Below are 19,211 nucleotides of genomic sequence, written 5' to 3'. Positions count from 1 at the left end.
GATTCATTCTGATGTGTGGGAATCGCCGGAGATGTCCCTAGGAGGAGCAAAATATCTTGTATCATTTATTGATGATTACTCTAGGAGGCTATGGGTGTACCCGATCAAGAAGAAGTCAGACGTGTTTGCGATGTTCAAAGAGTTCAAAACAAAGTTAGAACTTTAATCTGGAAAGAAGATCAAGTGTTTAAGGACAGATAATGGAGGAGAATATGTCGATGGTGATTTTCTAACATTTTGCAAGCAAGCAGGTATTTAACGGCAATTCACAGTTGCATATACACCTCAGCAAAATGGTGTAGTAGAGCAAATGAATAGGACTCTCCTAGAAAAAGCACGAGCTATGTTGCAAACTGCAGGTTTAGCCAAATCTTTTTGGGCAGAAACTGTTAAAACCGTCTGTTATGTGATAAATCGGTCACCATCAACTGCAATTGGGTTGAAGACACCAATGGAGATGTGGCAAGGTAAGCCACCTAATTATTCTTCTTTACATATATTTGGTTGTCTTGTGTATGTCATGTACAATTCCGAGGAAAGAACAAAGTTGGACCGAAAGTCTAGAAAATGTACATTCTTGGGTTATGCTGACGGAGTTAAAGGGTATCGCCTGTGGGATCCCACTGCCCGCAAGATAGTTGTCAGTAGAGATGTGATATTTGCAAAAGATGAATTGCAAAAAGAATAAGAAAATGAAAGCACTGTTAAAGAGATAACCACTGTTCAAATAGATGAAAAATGTAGAGAAGGTGATCTTTCTGAAGCAGAACCACAGCACGAAGAACAAGAAGCAGAGGTCAATGACATAGAAGTTCGTCGATCCACTCGACAAAGAAGAACACCATCTTGGCACTCAAATTATGTTTTGACAAACCATGATGCATATTGTCTTTTGCCAGAAGATGGAGAGCCAACAAATTTTATGGAGGTTATTCGCAATCCAGACGCTTCTATGTGGATGACAGCAGTGCAAGAAAAAATTGAACTTCCAGCAGGTTGAAAAACCATTGGTAACAAATGAGTTTACAAGATTAAACGAGATAGTAATGATCAGGTGGAACGATATTGTGTAAGATTGGTTGTCAAGGGATATACTCAGAAAGAAGGTGTTGACTTCAATGAAATATTTTCTCCAGTGGTGAGACTAACTACTATTAGAGTAGTTTTGGCTATGTGTGCTGTATTTGATTTACATCTAGAGCAATTAGATGTAAAGACTGCTTTCTTTCATGGAGAACTTGAAGAAGAGATATATATGCTCCAACCAAAAGGTTTTGAAGAACAATGAAAAGAAAACTTGGTTTGCAGGTTAACTAAATCTCTGTACAGTCTAAAGCAGGTGCCAAGGTGTTGGTACAAGAGATTTGATTCTTTCATTATTAGCCTTGGATACAACAGACTTAGTTCAGATCATTGTACCTATTACAAGAAGTCTGGTGATAATGATTTCATCATTCTGCTGTTGTATGTGGATGACATGTTGGTAGTAGGTCCCAACAAAGATCAAATCCAAGAATTGAAGGCACAGTTGGCTAGGGAGTTTGATATGAAAGACTTGGGACCAGCAAACAAGATTTTAGAGATGCAAATTCACCGAGATAAAAAGGATAGGAAGATTTAGCTATCGCAAAAGAATTATTTGAAGATGATCTTGCAACGCTTCAACATGCAAGAATGTAAGCCAATTTCAACCCCACTTCCTATGAATTTTAAATTATCCTCAAGTATGTGCCCTAGTAGTGAAGCAGAGAGGATGGAAATGTCTCGAGTGCCGTATGCATCAGCAGTGGGAAGCCTTATGTATGCCGTGATCTGTACAAGGCCAGATATTTCTCAAGTAGTTGCGGTGGTAAGTCGATTTATGGCAGATCTGGGTAAAGAGCATTAGAATATTGTTAAGAGGATCTTGAGATACATCAAAGGGACCTCGAATGTTGCATTATGTTTTAGAGGATTAGAATTCATTGTCAATGGATATGTCGACTCAGACTTTGCAGGTGATCTTGATAAACGAAAATCTACTACAGGCTATGTGTTTACACTTGCAGGAGGAGCTGTGAGCTGGCTATCCAAATTATAGACTGTTGTAGCTTTATCTACTACAGAAACTGAATATATGGCAGCTACACAAGCATGCAAAGAAGCTATTTGGATCCAAAGGTTGATAGAAGAACTTGGGCACAAACAACAGAAGATTTATGTGTATTGTGATAGTCAGAGTGCCTTGCACATTGCAAGAAATCCTACCTTTCATTCAAGAACAAAACACATTGGAGTACAATATCACTTTGTTCGGGAAGTAGTAGAAGAAGGAAGTGTTCATATGCAGAAGATTCACACTAAAGATAACTTAGCAAATGCTATGACAAAACCAATCAACATGGAAAAGTTTGAATGGTGTAGATCCTCATACGGACTATGGAATACATGAGCAACATGATTTTTTAAAAATTTATCAAAATTAGCTTTAAGTGGGAGATTGTGAAAATTAGTAAAGCTAATTTTAGAAAATAAATAAATAAATAATAACTAAATAAAATGAAAGGTAATAAACAATCTTAGTTTATAACCTTAGAATTTTAATGGTTGAAAAAGAGAAGAATTATATGCCTCTAATTGACGGATGGTTCATATTGAAGAGATTCACTTATAAATTGAGTTTTTCTTTAATTCATTTCAATCAAGTCATCTAGATAGAATAACATAATATTTCTTTGAGTAGTTTTCTCCTATATATGTAGAGAGAAGTGTGTTCTTCTTTTGTCAAGAAAGAGTGTTATTGTAGTCTCCTTATAAAAGAGAGAAGTTGTAATTCTCAAAAAAAGTTATTCAGTTGTTTTCATATTTTATACAAATATCTAATTCTTTATCTCTATATTTTGCTGCATCATTTATCTAGTACCTAACATGTAGCAACCCTAATAATAATAATAATAATAATAAGTGTTCAGAGCATGGCTCAAGAATTTGAATATGGTTTGGAACTTGGTGTTTTGGTTGTTTATGGAGAAAAATTGTGTATTACGTGTAGGTGGATGTCTCTGGTGCAAGGTCAACACGTAGGGGGCGTGTTACCTGCTATACGTGGGGGGCGTGAAGATGACGTGGCAGCATGTGGTTGGACGGAGAAAGAATCACGCAGGGGGCGTGATGAGTCAGCACGCTGGGGGCGTGATGACGTGGCTGAAGAGGATTGGCTGGCTCGCGCAGTACGTGGGGGGCGTGCTGCGTCAACACGTGGGGGCGTGCTGACGTGGCTAAACGTGATTGGCTTCCTGGGATATCACGTGGGGGGCGTGCTGAGTCAGCATGCGGGGGCGTTCTGACACGTGGCAAGGCGTGATTGGCTGAGGCAATCAGCACGTGGGGGGCGTGGTGAAAGCTCCCCTCTATATAAGGCAGTGCTCGGATCCATTTTCATTCTGAGTAAGAGTGTGTGAGTGTTCTTCGAGTGTGTTTGTAGTGTAATGGAGGGTACCGCAAACTTGGTGGTGTATCGCGACGGTGAGATAATACGTAATACTCATGAGGGAGTGAGGTTTGTGTGTCAGAATCCGTTTTCGTTTGTGGTTCCATGCACCATGACGTTAATAGAGCTTCAGAATGGTCTCTGTCAAAGCATGGAGAACGGTACGTTAATGAGAGTGAGCAGAATTCTGTACCGAAATCCAGTTGTAGTTTTTAGTGGTCTAATATAGTTTGATACCATGGCAATCACAGACGAAGTGAGTATGCAGAATATGTTTCAAATTCACCGGCAGACTCAGATGCGACAGCCACAGATTGAGCTGTATGTTGAGTTTGAAACCGTAGAGGCGGAAGGGATTCAAAATGATTTAGAGGTGGCGGATGGTAGAGCTACAGTGTACGCGGGAATGAATAGTGACAGCGAAGAGGACTTCGAAGCCACTTATGAAGCCGGCAACGAAGACGAGGATGGTGATGTGGGAGTTGAGACAGCAACGGAGAATGTAGTGGTTCATCCCTCGATCACTCGATGAATAGGGTCGACCCTAACAAACAGAAAATGTGACATCTGACGTATCTCGTTATGGACTCTTCAGTGTCCAACGGCTCCACATCTCAGATACGTTGAACCCAACCAAGATTTATATAGGATTTTGAATTACCACTGAGTACTGGTTCACGTCCGAATATTGCCATGCTCTGACTCTGAATGAAGTCACTACTACTGTCAGTCCATCCACTCACAGGCTCTCCATCGATGGGTAAGCCAAATATATGTGCGACATCTTCCAATGTCACTGTAACCTCACCCACCGGCAATACAAAAGTGTGAGTCTCCGGCCTCCACCTTTCAACCAGAGCAACTAATAAGGGGTGAAATCCTCTTATCACCGCAATCCTAGATACGTGGTAGAATCCCGTGGCGCGTAAGTAGTTTTCCACCATCGAGTTTCACGTCTGTGGCGGATCCAGTTTACGCACCAACAAATTCCTGTTAGGCTGCATCAACAAAAATATATTTGTTAGATTAGATAAATAATAAATATTCATTTATTAATATACAAATATTAGCATATTTATTAATAAAACGTATTTTAATTTTTTTTGTTAAAATAATTAATGTATATTAGCATATTTATTAATTATTATGTAAAAAGTGTATCTATTTATCTATTAATATACAAACTGTCTATTAATTAAACTCACATAAAATTAATTTTATTCTTACAAAAATAATAAAAACGTTAAATATATTTTTTCTTTAAATTTTATATACACGTTTTTTAAATAAATATAAATAACTGATTTTTTTTTCGAACCTCAAAATATTTATATATTTATTTTTTTAATTTTCAAGCATGTTCGAAACAAGCATATTAAATAAAAAAATTAGTATATCAAAAATTATAAAATATTTTAATATTTATGGCTGTTAATATTCATACATATTTATTATTTTTTATTATTATATTCATAACAAAAATTATAAAATATATATTTCAAAATAAATTTTTTTATAAAACAGAACATTAATCCAAAAATAACAAAAAAATTATATTCTAACATATTAAATAACAAAAACTAAAATTAAATATATAATAAAAAATTAAGAGAAAAGGACAAATAAGTCCCTGACCTTTTAACCCGCGGACATTTTCGTCTCTGACCATTGGAAAATACTTTTAAGTCCCTGACGTCCCTAAAAATTAGACGGATCAGTCCTTCCGTCCATAAGCCACCGTCAGACCTGACGGAAAAAGCTGACCTGGCTCCCGTTCTGATGACTTGGCGTCATAGATACTGTAACACCCTACCACACTAAGCTTTACGCTTAAGTCGTAAAACGAATGTGGTGTGGTATTACGACCTCTAAAATAAAATGAGTACATATAATAGCAGAAGAATTATAATATGCTAGGAGCCTTGAAGAAAAGGGGAAAATAAAAATCGCACAATAAAGGCGCAATGCTCAAGGAACGAGTTAACTTACGTGCTAAGAAAACCATAACTATCAAACATAAGCTAACAGAAGTGGGAATAGAGTGCCACAGATACAAAATATCAAGCTCCTAACTCAACCTGCGAAGTCAAGACTGGCCGGAGAATATTTACACATATATACATACATATCCAAAACCCAAAAGTACATATACACAATCCTGCCTCTCCATAAACCTCTAAGAGGATCAAAAAGAATAAGTCATGCGGAGAGAAAACTAAGTACATATATATACATCATAGCATAACAAAATATCCCAGTAACCACTCCGCTTCAAGAGTCCAGACGCCTAACGAGATGCCTCTCGACCTGCATCTGAAAAATAACAACATAGTATGGAATGAGAACCGGAGGTTCTCAGTATGGTAAAGGTGCCACACACATAATATATAAGGTCCTGGGAATGCCGGAGGCAATCCTAGAACACCGACACTCAGATTATAGAGCTTAAAGTATTAAACAGAAGCCATAAAGGGTGGTTCTCTAAAAATATTTAATCCTAACTTAACTTAACCTTAAATCTAAATCCCATACTGCCATTCCTCCATACCTCCAACTCCATCATGCATTTTCACAGACAACTAAACAGACAAAGGTAAACACAAGAAGGTTACAAGTACTGCAGATAATAAATATACATTTAGCATGGCAAATACAGATAGGCACACCCAATTAGAGCACAAGCAAGTAATTCAAGTAATATGCATATAATGCATGCCTGTCCTATGGCTGATGAGGCTCATCTGTCGGTTATCCAGCCAACCCGACAAGTCTAAATTGTACTTAGACTGTCCCCCGACGTGCATCCCCAAGAGTCTATGCATAGTTTTTTCTCAATTAATCAATAATACTCAATGGGGGTAACATTCCCGGGAATTTATATAGTGCCCGGTCACACACTTACGTCGTAGGGTCAACAGAGTATCGAGTTTTCAACCTGGTACACGTGGTGGCAAGCCACGACACTTAATCCAGGGAATCTCGTATCTCAGATTATTCAAATTCACAAGCCATATAAATAATTCAATTATAATTCATTAACATCAACATCATTCTCAATCACATTTCATTCATCATCATACATCAATCATATTCAATCCTTATCCTTCATTATCACACCTCCCATTCCGTCCATCAATAGTTCCAATTCAAAACATAATTCATTCTTTTCTAAATGAATCAAACTTAAAACATGCTCATTTTCTTAATAACTCAAAATCAAACCATATAACCTTTGAATCTAAATCTTTTTAAATAATCATATAAACAAAATCTCTAATTTTTTATAAAATTTCGGCAGCATCTCCTCTAAAACTCGGACTTTGCTACCCTTTTTCGGGTCCAAACCTGCTTTCTTTTCAATTCAACATACCCTTCCTCATCATCATAACAGTCACCACAATAAATCTACTTCAGATTAACAATTATATTCATACAATATTCAAATCCAACAACCAAAATTCAACTAAGAATCATAGTTCACTAATCCTAGGCTTCTAACACAAAATATCTCAAATCAATAATTCACCAAATCATTAGCACTAAACCAACCATGTTCATCAACAATAACATTCACCATCCAAGATTAATAACTAATTATCCAATAAACTTCAACCAAATATATTCATCGACAAATTACTAAACATTAAACATACACCTGCATTCCAACTTATCCTATGGCCGTCTAGCCTAAGTTTTCACAGAACATTATATATTAAATGCAAGAAACCTAAACCATACCTTAGCCGATTTCCACGTAACGACCAAAGCTATTTATTCAAAACCCAGACAACCCCTCAAAACTCAACTAATCTGCTTCCTCCAAGTTCCAGTATTCACAATTTCAAGCTCCAATTATTTATTTTCAACCTAATACACATTCATAATACATATATACCCAATTTAATACTCAAAGCTCAAATTTAAAGAAAATAAAATAGAATTATCGTATCCTCACCTTATCCAAGCTTCACATAAGCAAGAGTGAACGTTTCTCTCAAGCTAATTGGATCCTAAAACATCAGAAATCAAAGAAATTCAATATTCCCAATTAAAATTCGAAAATTGGGGGAAGATGAAGCTGAGAGTGATTAAATAAGTTACCTATGAAATTGTTCCGATAGAAATGTAGAGTTCGACGCGGTGAACGCGTGGCCGCAAACGGTGCGGCGATTGGAGCTCGGACGGAGAAGTTACGGGGATCGGAAATTAACATGAGGGTTACGGGAATGTTTCTCGTTTCTCTTCTCCCTGGAAGCTGAAAGCTTCGTTGCTGCAGTAATGAGGGAGAAGACAAAGCTGGGTTCATTTAATAGGGCTGGTCCGGTTGAACCGACAGCCCGGTTTGGGTCCGGTTCAACCGGTTCGGTCCTTTCAGTCCAATCTTAGACCGTTTTCTTCAAAATTAGTGTCAAAATTCTCGTTTCGATGAGCTCTACCCTATTTTGATATAATATTCGCATTTCTAATCCTTCTTATTAAAAACTAATTTATTAACTAATTTAACCGGGGTTTACAGATACACACGTGGACTGATGAGTCAACAGGATAGTTTCAAAAATTGGACAAATAAGTCCCTCAACCCTAAAACTACGTCGTTTCCCGTTTGGCCCTAAATAACCCATTCTTCTTCCTCCTCCTCTTCTGTAAGGACCCCGTCTGCACCGCCCTTGAGGCTGCCGATGGCAGGGCCAACTTCAAAGATGACGTTTGGTCCAGGCCCAGCGGCGGTGGCGGCATCAGCAGGGTTCTCCAGGACGGGGCCATTTGGGAGAAGGCTGGAGTTAATGTCTCCATTGTTTACGGCATCATGCCGCCAGAAGCTTACCGCGCTGCAAAAGCTACCGCTTCTCCTGACCAGAAGCCTGGTCCTATCCCGTTCTTCGCCGCTGGAATCAGCTCCGTAAGTGTTTTCCCCCATTCAATTCTTTTCGATTTCAGATAGAATGGGAAATGACATCAACCTTTTTCAGGTTTTGCATCTGAAGAACCCATTTGCCCCAACCTTGCAGATTATGATTTTTCATCCTTATTTCGGAGCTGTTTCTTATACCATTATTGCTACTGTTGTCTACCAATGACTTATACTCAGGTAAATGAGAATCTCTTCAAGTGAATCAATTACTAGATTTAGGCTTTGTAGGATATGCTTACACTTGGTCTAACAATCAGGTTGGGGAAGCAAATATTCAAGAAAGGCTAGATAGAGCAGTGGCAATAATAAATTGGAAGGAAGCATTCCTAGAAAGAGTGGTAAAGCATTTTCAAAGATACAGATCAGACCATTGTCCAATCCTAATCGATGTTTATGGGGAGAGCTTAAAAAGAAAGAGGCCATATATTTTCAGATTCAAAGAATGTGGCTTAGAGACTCTGAATGCAAAGAGATTATCAAAAGAAGCTGGGCTGTGAACTATGATCAGATTGAAGAGAAACTAGGAAAGTGCAGCAAAGCATTGCAAGAATGGAGACTGAGTTGGAGAACTTCTTTGGAAAGAATCCGTTGGAATCAAAAGATATATCCAGAATTGTAAATCACAACCACTTTACTATTGAATGTTCCACATGATTCTCTGATCATGGGTGAGGAGATATTTGGTCCATCGCTTCCCATCATCACGGTAGGAATAATTTAATCAAGGCACCTAAATAACTGTTTTATATGACATTATTTTTGCAATTTATTATCAATCTGCAATAGTAATTGATATGTGCTGCTTTGGAAGATCAATAATAATGATACATGATTTTTGGGTAACAGGTGAATAAATTGGAAGAAAGTTTTGATCTGATCAATTTAGGAACAAAGCCTCTGGCTGCATATATATTTACAAATAACAAGAAGCTGAAGGAGCAGTTTGTGAAGAATGTTTCTGCAGGGGGATGTTTGTCAATGACATTGCCTTACATGTAATGTTCATTTGTCTTTTTATATATATATATATATATATATATATATATATATATATATATATATATATATAATCTTTTCAATCAATGCACGAGCTTGCATGTGTGTGTGCTAAGAACTAAATAACCATTCAGAGTTGGAGGGTTACCCTTATTTCGATTTTAGATGAAGAAGAATCATGATATAAAATAACCTTCTGACAATGTTTCTAAAGATCATTCTCATAAAATATGTTTATGTTTCACTCCACCAAAATATTTAAGCATCTCAGCTAAGAAGATTGAGGATGCATCCATATATGAAGAATATTTATAATCACTCATTTTCTATGTATTCCTAAAATATGCAAATATTAATATTAATATGAAGTGAGAATATTTTTCATCTCTGTTTTGTTCTCTTTTCCTGGTGTAGCTTATTGTTCCATCTCACTCACAAATTGAAGGAACAATTCTGAATTTGAAAAAGGCACAGGCAGACTTAGACAAATTCTTCTATTAAGAAGAGATTAAATGGGCCCAAAGATCTTGTGTGAACTTGTTGAAAGCGGAGAATAAGAACACTCGATTTTTTCATCAGCAGGCATCTCAACAAAGGAATAAAACTGAAAGAATCACTGATGACGAATGAAATCTCTATAAAAAAGACAAGAAACAGAGTATATGGTTCTCCCTCTTCGACAACAAATGCACACCGGAACCTTCTCAGTCTGGATGGTGGTTTTTTTGGAGGGAGAACCAGAGTATTCCTGCGTTTGATCTTTGGTCTTCCTTAGGGTTTAATGTAATTTTGTAAAAACTTTGTGGGTGTAATAGACATTGTACACAAGGAAAGGGATGAGAGTGTATATAAGGGGCAGCACACAAAACGACGTCGTTTTGAGTGACAGGGACTTATGTGTCCCTTTTTCAAAAGCTCCATCCCACTAACGTGCCACGTGGGAACGCCGTTAAGCCAGGTAAGCAGAGGGGGAGCCAGGTCAGCCTTTTCCGTCAGGTCTGACGGTGGCTTATGGACAGAATGACTGATCCGTCTAATTTTTAGGGACGTCAGGGACTTAAAAGTATTTTCCAATGGTCATGGACGAAAATATCCGCGGGTTAAAAGGTCAGGGACTAATTTATCCTTTTCTCAAAAATTAATTTACCAACTTACATATATTGGATGATCCGAATAATTTATAATATATTCATCCGGAGCAGCATAATTCTGAACCATTTTTAAATATAAATACAAAGAATAATTTTTTTTTCACTTCTTTATGTGCTTCAAACTTCTTCTCCCAAGCAACCTTTCCTTCTCTCAATAAACCTCACACTCTATATGCATATACTGGCTGGGTGAGAGGCTCATTTTATAGAGCCATGGACGTTGCTGCTTACCAGGGTGGAGGAGCTGTCCCCTGCATGCAGACAGCTTCCACCACGCCCGCCCCGTGTTAGGCGTTGGGAATCTGCGAGCCCTGCTTCACCACGCCCCCGGCGTGCTACGTGAAATCCCTGCATGCGCACCATGTCATCACGCCCCCGGCGTGTTGACCCTGATCCATACACCTGCAAAACACCCCTCTCCCCAATATTCCGCCAATACACCAACCTACTTTCCATATGAAAAATAAATTCTGTCAGAGCACAAGCAGTGTTTGTCAACTGAAACATGAAGCATTATCCAAGCAAATAGAGTGAAACCGAAAGGGGAAAAAAAAAAGCAAACCAAGCAAATAGGCATAGTCGTGCAAGGACACACTACTGACACTCATAGTTTAATAGATATTAAATAAAATGTTTGCCAAATCGGAAGTAGCTCAAGAGGCAACAATTTTATTTGTAAAACTGGAGCTGTTATAAAAAGCAGAAAGCTTGAATCAGCACTTCCCTCTCTGCTAGATTCCACGCTCATACATGAAAAAATTGGGTCAATAATAAGAAAGATGAATTCTTGATCTAGCAGAAATTTGTATGATCAATTAATATTTCATATTTGGTAGTAGTTCCTAAAAAAATAAATGTGATAGAAATTAACAAATGATCACTTTTCTCATGATGAATTATAGAAGAATCGATTTTGAGGACCAGCAATTAAACAAATTAAAATTACAAAAATTAGTTTTACTCTTACCTCTCCAAAATAGATGCTAGGCATCCCCAATAAATTTCCGAACAAACATTGCATTCATAATTCCATTAACATTTTGTGCAAATAAAAATCACTCATTTCCCTTTAACTTAGTGCTTCAATATTTATATAAAAGAAGGGAAGGCAAAATCCTAAGCTTAAGTGGCAGAAATTGGAAATACAAGGAGCAGTTCCCTGTTAATATGTTCTATGTAGGAGTAGTGCAGTGCAACAAAAACAAGATTGCGAAGAATATAACATCCATTGAGATTTGAAGTTTGAAGATTGAGCAGATTGCATATTACTCCAGGCAAGCAAGTCAAGGTATATTGGATGAAACAATTTGCCTACCTTTGGTGGAAGTTCTTCAATGGAGCAAGAGCTCAGGATCAGTGTCCTGACCCTCCTCATATTATGCAATATACAAATTTCTCTAAATGTGATAAAAACTCATAACGATGTTATGTGTATCTTGGGAGGTCTGGAGGATATACAATAAGAAAAAGAATGATATATAATATAAGTAGTAAATATGTACATTACTGATGTGACAAGAACCACAAACACAGAACTAGAGAGCCTGAAAAGCAGCATGTGGAGATGCTGGTTTGTGGTTTATGCATCTTGTCCATCCCTCGTCCGCACCTCTGTTTCTGAAGTTTGCTTTTTCGACAAGATTTGACTTAAAAAATGATCCATCTTGAGAAGACTAACATGAGTAAGGAATTCCCCTCCACTTGGTAGTTGTTGAGCATGTGAACCCCATTCAAAGTTATCAGTAGCGGAGGTCAAGATATCTAACCAGACACCATGTAGCTGATCCATGTTTTCAAAAATTCCATAACTTCCATCTAAGAATGACTTGCGACTTTTCACTCCATCACGATTCGTATTCACATATTGCTTTAGAATTTGAGCAGCTTGAGCAGGAGACTCCGCATGATGACATAACTCTCGGGCATGATTGATGGTGTCTTGGATATATTCAATACCACCAATCCATGGAGGCAACATGGAAGGGTGTTGAAGCAATATATAGAATAGATAATCAGATATCTTCTTGCATGCTTCACGTTTGCGTTTGCCTTCCTCACCAGGACTAGGACTAGTGGAGTGGTACACAATCTCTGTTACAACATGCCAATAAATCACATTTATTGCTAAACTATTCCTTTCAAACCTATGATTGCTATATAGTATGTTGTTAAATATAAGTTTTTTCATATCGGTATCCACCTCTTCCAATCGCTCATTACGGAGCAGATTAAATTCCAAGGGTAAGATTTTGTTGAACAAGTAGTCTTCAATGCAAGATGTGGTTGTCTCTTTTAAGCAAAGATCCATCAGGCTGAGTTGACTCATGTATAACTTGTCTTTACTGCCTGATAAAATTGATCGAAAGCGAGAAATGAAAGAGTACATTAAGTTTAGCAAACAACTCCTCTCTCTTTTGGTTAGCCAACACATTGTCCAATCAGACAAAGTAATGGCAAAAAATGCATAAAGCTCAAGAAAGATTGCCCCAATAAACAAAACATATGTTATATCAACATCAACCCTTGAGTAGGCATCATCACCATGAATCACAAGAATGAATGCAACCACTGCACATGTTGTGGATAAAGCACTCACCAATCTTAGAAAGAGTCCTTTTTTGGTATAAATTATAGAGGCCTTTGTGTAGAGCACATCAAATAAAAACCCAAGTTGCACTTGCACCACTTTAAAGGCACTTGGTGGTTTCATCTCAAGCACACATTCTTTTGCCAAATTAAAGCTTGTAGTTAAATCTTGATCTTCTACGCCTAGATTTGCATAAAGACGTTTGACTAAGGGAAACAAAGAATATCCTTTGTGAATACATTCCAATTCAGGGTCCCTAAGGATGTGATCTGAATTTGGGATTTGTAGCGTGACATTTGAAGGCAAAGACTTCCTAAATTGGTCGGTGGTAGCAGACCTTAGAACCCAATTTCTCTCAGAGTACTTGATGATTCCGGAAACAAACATCGGAATGGCCACAAATGTTAGTGCATTGTTTCCCCATGACCTTAGGAAGATGTAGAATGCAACACTGACTTGGACAATTAGACCAAGCAGGTGCCTCCTCCATAAGGTGTTGTCTTCCAAGGAATAAGCAGTGATTGTGTCAGGGCCACCAAGATGCAATAACAGAAAAGGTGCCCATAATGCTTGAACAGATTGGTCTTTGCTCTCTCTTTTGGAATTGGACTTGTCAACCTCTATTTGGTTCGTGGCAAGTGTCCCCAATGCTACAGTTGCTAACTGATCTGCCGTCAAATATGTCACCCAAACAACAAAATTTAGGATCAATCCTTTGATGCCACTTCTTTTGTGTTTTCTCATTGGACCACATATGATCAGGATAACTTGCCATAACAGGCTTAGTAAAACCAAAACACGTATCTCACATTTGTTCCACAGTGATAGTACGGACTCCGGGAAGATCTCCATCACTTTCTGCTGTATGCACCAGTACGGACGTAATTGAAGAGGAAAAACTTTTAGTGAGAAAAAAAAGTTGGATAACATTACAAATACAATTTAAATTTGTTCGTTATTTAACATTTTTACACTTTTTCGTTTGTATAATATAATAAAAAATAGAAAAAGTCTAGGGGACCAGCAATTTTATCAAATTCTGGCCAGTATGTAACCATCAAAGAAGAGTGAGCCATTGGATGAAATCTCACATTAATCTCACATCATTAAAAGTCTCATGATGGTTATTTGATGGCTATAAATCCCAAATGTTGCTGACCCCCTAGCATTCCTCTAAAAAATACCTGACAACCAAGATAAATTAGCCAAAATCAGCCAAAATTTATCATTAAAGTTGATTGGGTTTTTATTAATAAGTTTGAAGAATGGCAATAGTTAGATCAAGGGAAAAAAGTAGTATTTCAACCATTCAATTGTTTAAAAGAAAAGAATAATAAGTTTTTAAAAAAATAAAAAGAAAATATTAATGTGTAAGCATTGTTTGGATTTGTGGTAACATAAGGTGAAATACAATTTTTCAATGAGTTCAGAGTACAATGCGATGTTTCCGATTTCAAGATAGAGGTGTAGAAGTAATTTGCTAATAATTTCAAATGTTTTCATTTTATGTCAAGTGTAACCAATCATATTCCAATAATAAATAATTACTCTGGGTTATGCAATGTTGGATGTCAACATAATTCTTCTTAAAATTATAACGAAAGTAACGTACTAAACATAATTGAGATTTGGATAATTAATCAATACTAACATTTTTATCATATAATAATGAAAATGCTAGAGAATCAAATATGAAAAATCAGAATATGTAAGAGATATAAATTGGCAATGCTAGTTAATAACACCACATCTTTCAATTACTTGATATAGTATTTGTTGTAGTAATTAGTAATTAGTAATTAAGTGATAGAAGGACATACCGTATAGTGCAAATTAATCTACACACAAGTTTTTGCTTCTCAAATTTCTTCTAATTTATAAGCTGACAATGGAGAGAGGAAATGAAAAGAACATTAAAGATAATAATTTAGAAGTTAGAATAAGGATTAAATTTTTAGAGGAGAAGAGAGGGATGATGGTCACACACTTAAACTATATGGAAAATGATTTAATTTTTTGTTGTAACAATAATGTGCAATCATCATGCTATATATAGGGATTTATAGAGACTACAGTAATAATAAAGTGTTACAAAGGCATCTTACTTTGAGGATGCTTATACAGTAAGACGAGGACACACACGAGCAACATGTTTGTAAGGATGATGAAATAATTTAATATCAAGCTACAATAATTTTGGAATAAATCTAAAATCACATATTCTATTATTAATTTTAAGAGTAATATATTAATGGTCAGCATCTTATTCTATTTCTTACCAAAAAAATAAAGTAAATTATACAATAAAGATATAAATTTACAGGTCTTTTTTTTATAGAATGAAAAAAGATTGAAAAAATTAAGATTCGCATTTTGAACATCAATAAAATAATAAAAAATAACTATAAAAAAATGTATACTCTTTTTATACAATTTTAGTCTGTATATAGTAAAATGTCCCAAAAAATAATTATGAAAAAATATAGTCTAGCTTGATCACATTAATCTTCAATGTTAGTTTAGAAAATTAGAAGATGTAAAAATTATTTGCTCACATTTTTCGTTATTGTGTGAAGTTAACAGTGAATTTTCAGTAAATTTGAATATATATATATTCTGCATTTTAATTTTATTCTAGTATTATCAAAGGATTATTTACTAATATACTCTCTTCAATTCCCTGTCAAAAGAAAAAGAAAATTATATGAATAAAGTATTATTTTTATTCCAAATATTTGGGATAAGTTTTAAAGTTGTTCCTAACGTAATAAATTGTCATATTTAAGTTTCTAACGTTTTAAAATATTGTTCTGCCGTTAGGAATCTATTAACAGAATTGACGGCAAGACAAAATTGAAATAATTTTAAAACACTAGTCGTTGAGGGCAAAAACGATACATTACTCTTGAAATAATTACCAAATAAGTAAAATGAAAATAAATTTTAATGGAATGAGTTGCATTACAAATTCAAGATTTTACTCATCAGATAATACTTCTAGAATGACTAATAGATAAACTTTAAAAAAAAAAAAAACAAATATGATACATATACAATATATATAGTATGTCTCTAATGTATTGAAATTTTCTAATGTTTAACTTAGTTAAATTTTATTTTTAATTTTAAAATAAATTTTAATTTTATCATTCAATAATATTAATTTTTGATAGTAAGTAATTATATCATTATTTTTTTAATTGCATTTAAGTAAGTTATTCATAATTACATTATTCTCATTCTAAATAAATTTATTTTTTAATTTTATTCTTAATCACATTATTTTTATTCTAAGTAATTTTATTTTTTATTAAGAGAAAAATTAAAAAATAAATTAAATAATTATCTATCGTAAAAAAGGTAAAATTATTGAAGGAAAAAAATAAAATGTATTCAAAAGTTAAAAATAAAGTTTAATTAAATTAAACATTAAAAAATTTGGTATATTAGAAATAAAAAGATATAATTTATATTTTATTGTATATGTACATTTTTTTTTGAAAATTTATATACTAATCATTCTATAAGTATGAGTAAAAATCTTGAATTTGTAATGTAATTTATTTTGTTAAAATTTATTATTATTTTACTTGATTTGGTAATTCTTCTAAAAATAATGTATCATTTTTGTTTTTAATATTTTTGTTCTATTTAAGTTTATGATATTTTAAAATCGTTTTAATTTTATCCTACTATCAATTCTGTTAATAAATCACTAATAATAAAATAATTTTAAAATAATTTTAAAATATTAAAAATTTAAATAACATAATTTAAATATTAGAAATTTAGAGGTATTTAAAACTTACTCTAAATGTGAAGATAAAATCAATACCTTACTCAAATTATATTCTTGCCGTAACAAAATTATCTCTATTCTGTAATATTTTGGATAATGATTATACTTTGCGTAATAGTTAGAATGGATTGCATTAAAGTATGACACGCATAGTCAAGCAACAAATCTTATTTTATTCTTTCTTCCCAACATAAAAAGTAAAGGAATAAAAGTTACACGAAAATTAGCAAATATTCTTAGATATCTGTGAAGAGAAATGTTAGGGCTAGTAAAATTTGTAATATTTAGTTATCAATTAATTATTATCAATATTTTTAATAGTATGAAATGATATTTGATGGTGTAGAATTAATTATTTTTTTTATAATTAAATACTGATCAAATAATTTCAACAAAAATACTAATTCCCTAAGCTTTTTCATATGTGAATAGACCCTTGCATGCATGTGTGCGTATAACGTGAATTTTTACATACGTTAATGAAAATTAACTTTACATTAATAATAATTTTGAAAATAATATATATAATATGTGCAACTAGATCGCATTGTCTTAAAAATTCACAAGATATAAATTATTTACAAAGTACACAATATTATATATAGAAAAGTTCTATGGTAGCATTAGTTTTGGTGGCTAAAGATGGCATAAATTTGACCAACAAATAAAATATTGACATATGACAAAAAAATTAAATCTAAAATAAAAATAATTCTCTCTTTCGTAATTTTTTATGATTATTTTGATCAAAATAATTTCTTATAATTATTTTCATAATTATAAAAAAAATTAAAAAAATAACACCAAAATAATTTTATAATTATATTTATAATTATTATTTTATTATTATTATTTTTATTTTTTAAAAATAATTTTTATAATTATTTTTACTAAAATAATTTATTATTATTTTTATTTTTTAATTATTTTTATTATTTTTTTTTTAGTAATTTCTAAAAATAACACCAAAATTATTTTTTAATTACTTTTATTATTATTATTTTTATTTCTAAAAAATAATTTTTTATAATTATTTTTTTTATAATTTCGAAAAACTAACACTAAAATGATATTCTCCCTCTTGGTGTTAGTTTAAAAATAATCATAAAAAATTATAAGAGAAAGAATATTATTTTGGTTTTAGTCTTTTTTCCAAAATTACAAAAAGAAAAAATAATTATAAAAAAAATTATTTTGATAAAAAATAATAATAAAAATAATTAAAAAATAATTTTGGTATTATTTTTAGAAATTATTAAATATAATAATAATAAAAATAATTAAAAAATAAAAATAATTATAAAAAAATTATTTTAGTAAAAATAATTATAAAAAATTATTTTTTAAAAATAAAAACAATAATAAAATAATAATTAAAAAATTATTTTGATAAAAGTAATTATAAGAAAGAAAAAATCATTTTAGTTTTAGATTTAATTTTTTTTGCCATGTGTCAATATTTTATTTGTTGGTCAAATTTATGCCACCTTTAGCCACCAAAACTAATGCCACCATAGAACTTTCCTTATATATATATTAATAAGTAGCTTCCCCATCATAATTTTATTAGATGAGTTTCCAATTTTAATTTTAAGGGCCCATCTTATTTGTATTATTATTAACTGGCTAGGTAATATTCTGATCATTTAGGAAAAACAATAAAACATATTCGTCTCGTGTAAAGTCTTAATCTGAACTTTTATTGCTAATAATGATAATTCAAATATTCAACTTAATTGTATTATATATTTCAATAGCTATCATTTTTGTTCCATGAAAAATACTTGGGCACCATAACTTTTTTATTCTTTTCCTCTTACTTTAGAAGTAAACAAAAAGAAAAGATACTCACAGAATATATATATATATATATATATATATATAAACATTTCTTCTATTCATGGAAGCAAGTAACATTACATTTGGAGTAAATTTAAATTAATTAATCTTTACGTTTTATGTTCAAGTTATTTAACCAACCAAGTCCAATCAAGTAGTTTTAATCTAATTCATCTCCACGTGTTACTATTTCTAACAAACTTTTGATTTAACGCGTGAATATATATAACTGCCTTTTTATGCGAATTTCATTTTTTTTTCGATCAGTGTTTTCTGCGTCTCTACGTTCTATTCTATCTCTGTGTTCTCTATGTTTCTCTTCCTTCTCTATGTTCTCTTCGTTCTCTGCGTTCTCTTTGTTCAAGTTCAATGTTGTTTTATCTGATTTGAAGATTTGGATCAAATTAAAGTTTTTGAAATCAAAGCGTGAAATTAAGTTTGAATAAGTATTTTGTTGT

The 19,211-nt window shown here is 33.3% G+C and overlaps 1 protein-coding gene across 3 annotated transcripts; it reads right to left on the bottom strand.

Annotated features, from left to right (window-relative positions):
- Positions 1 to 11,833: 11,833 nt before the first annotated feature.
- Positions 11,834 to 15,103, bottom strand: LOC110269046 (uncharacterized). Of its 3 annotated transcripts, none has more exons than XM_021116318.2 (2): positions 14,936 to 15,103; positions 11,834 to 13,976 (listed from the first exon to the last, which is right to left on the bottom strand). In XM_021116318.2, the coding sequence occupies exon 2, from the start codon at positions 13,965 to 13,967 to the stop codon at positions 12,108 to 12,110; it is 1,860 nt and encodes a 619-aa protein (XP_020971977.1). In that variant the 5' UTR covers positions 13,968 to 13,976; positions 14,936 to 15,103; the 3' UTR covers positions 11,834 to 12,107. The 3 variants fall into 3 exon arrangements, with proteins under 3 accessions (XP_020971977.1, XP_020971978.1, XP_088361518.1); XM_021116319.2 differs by having other exon boundaries at positions 11,834 to 13,973; XM_088505392.1 differs by lacking the exon at positions 14,936 to 15,103 and having other exon boundaries at positions 11,834 to 14,264.
- Between the last annotated feature and the right edge of the window lie 4,108 nt (positions 15,104 to 19,211).

This window comes from Arachis ipaensis, chromosome B2 (genome assembly GCF_059453495.1).
Source record: "Arachis ipaensis isolate K30076 ecotype BB chromosome B2, ASM5945349v1, whole genome shotgun sequence".
Taxonomy (NCBI): Eukaryota; Viridiplantae; Streptophyta; class Magnoliopsida; order Fabales; family Fabaceae; genus Arachis; species Arachis ipaensis.
This window is presented reverse-complemented; position numbering and strand designations above follow the sequence as displayed.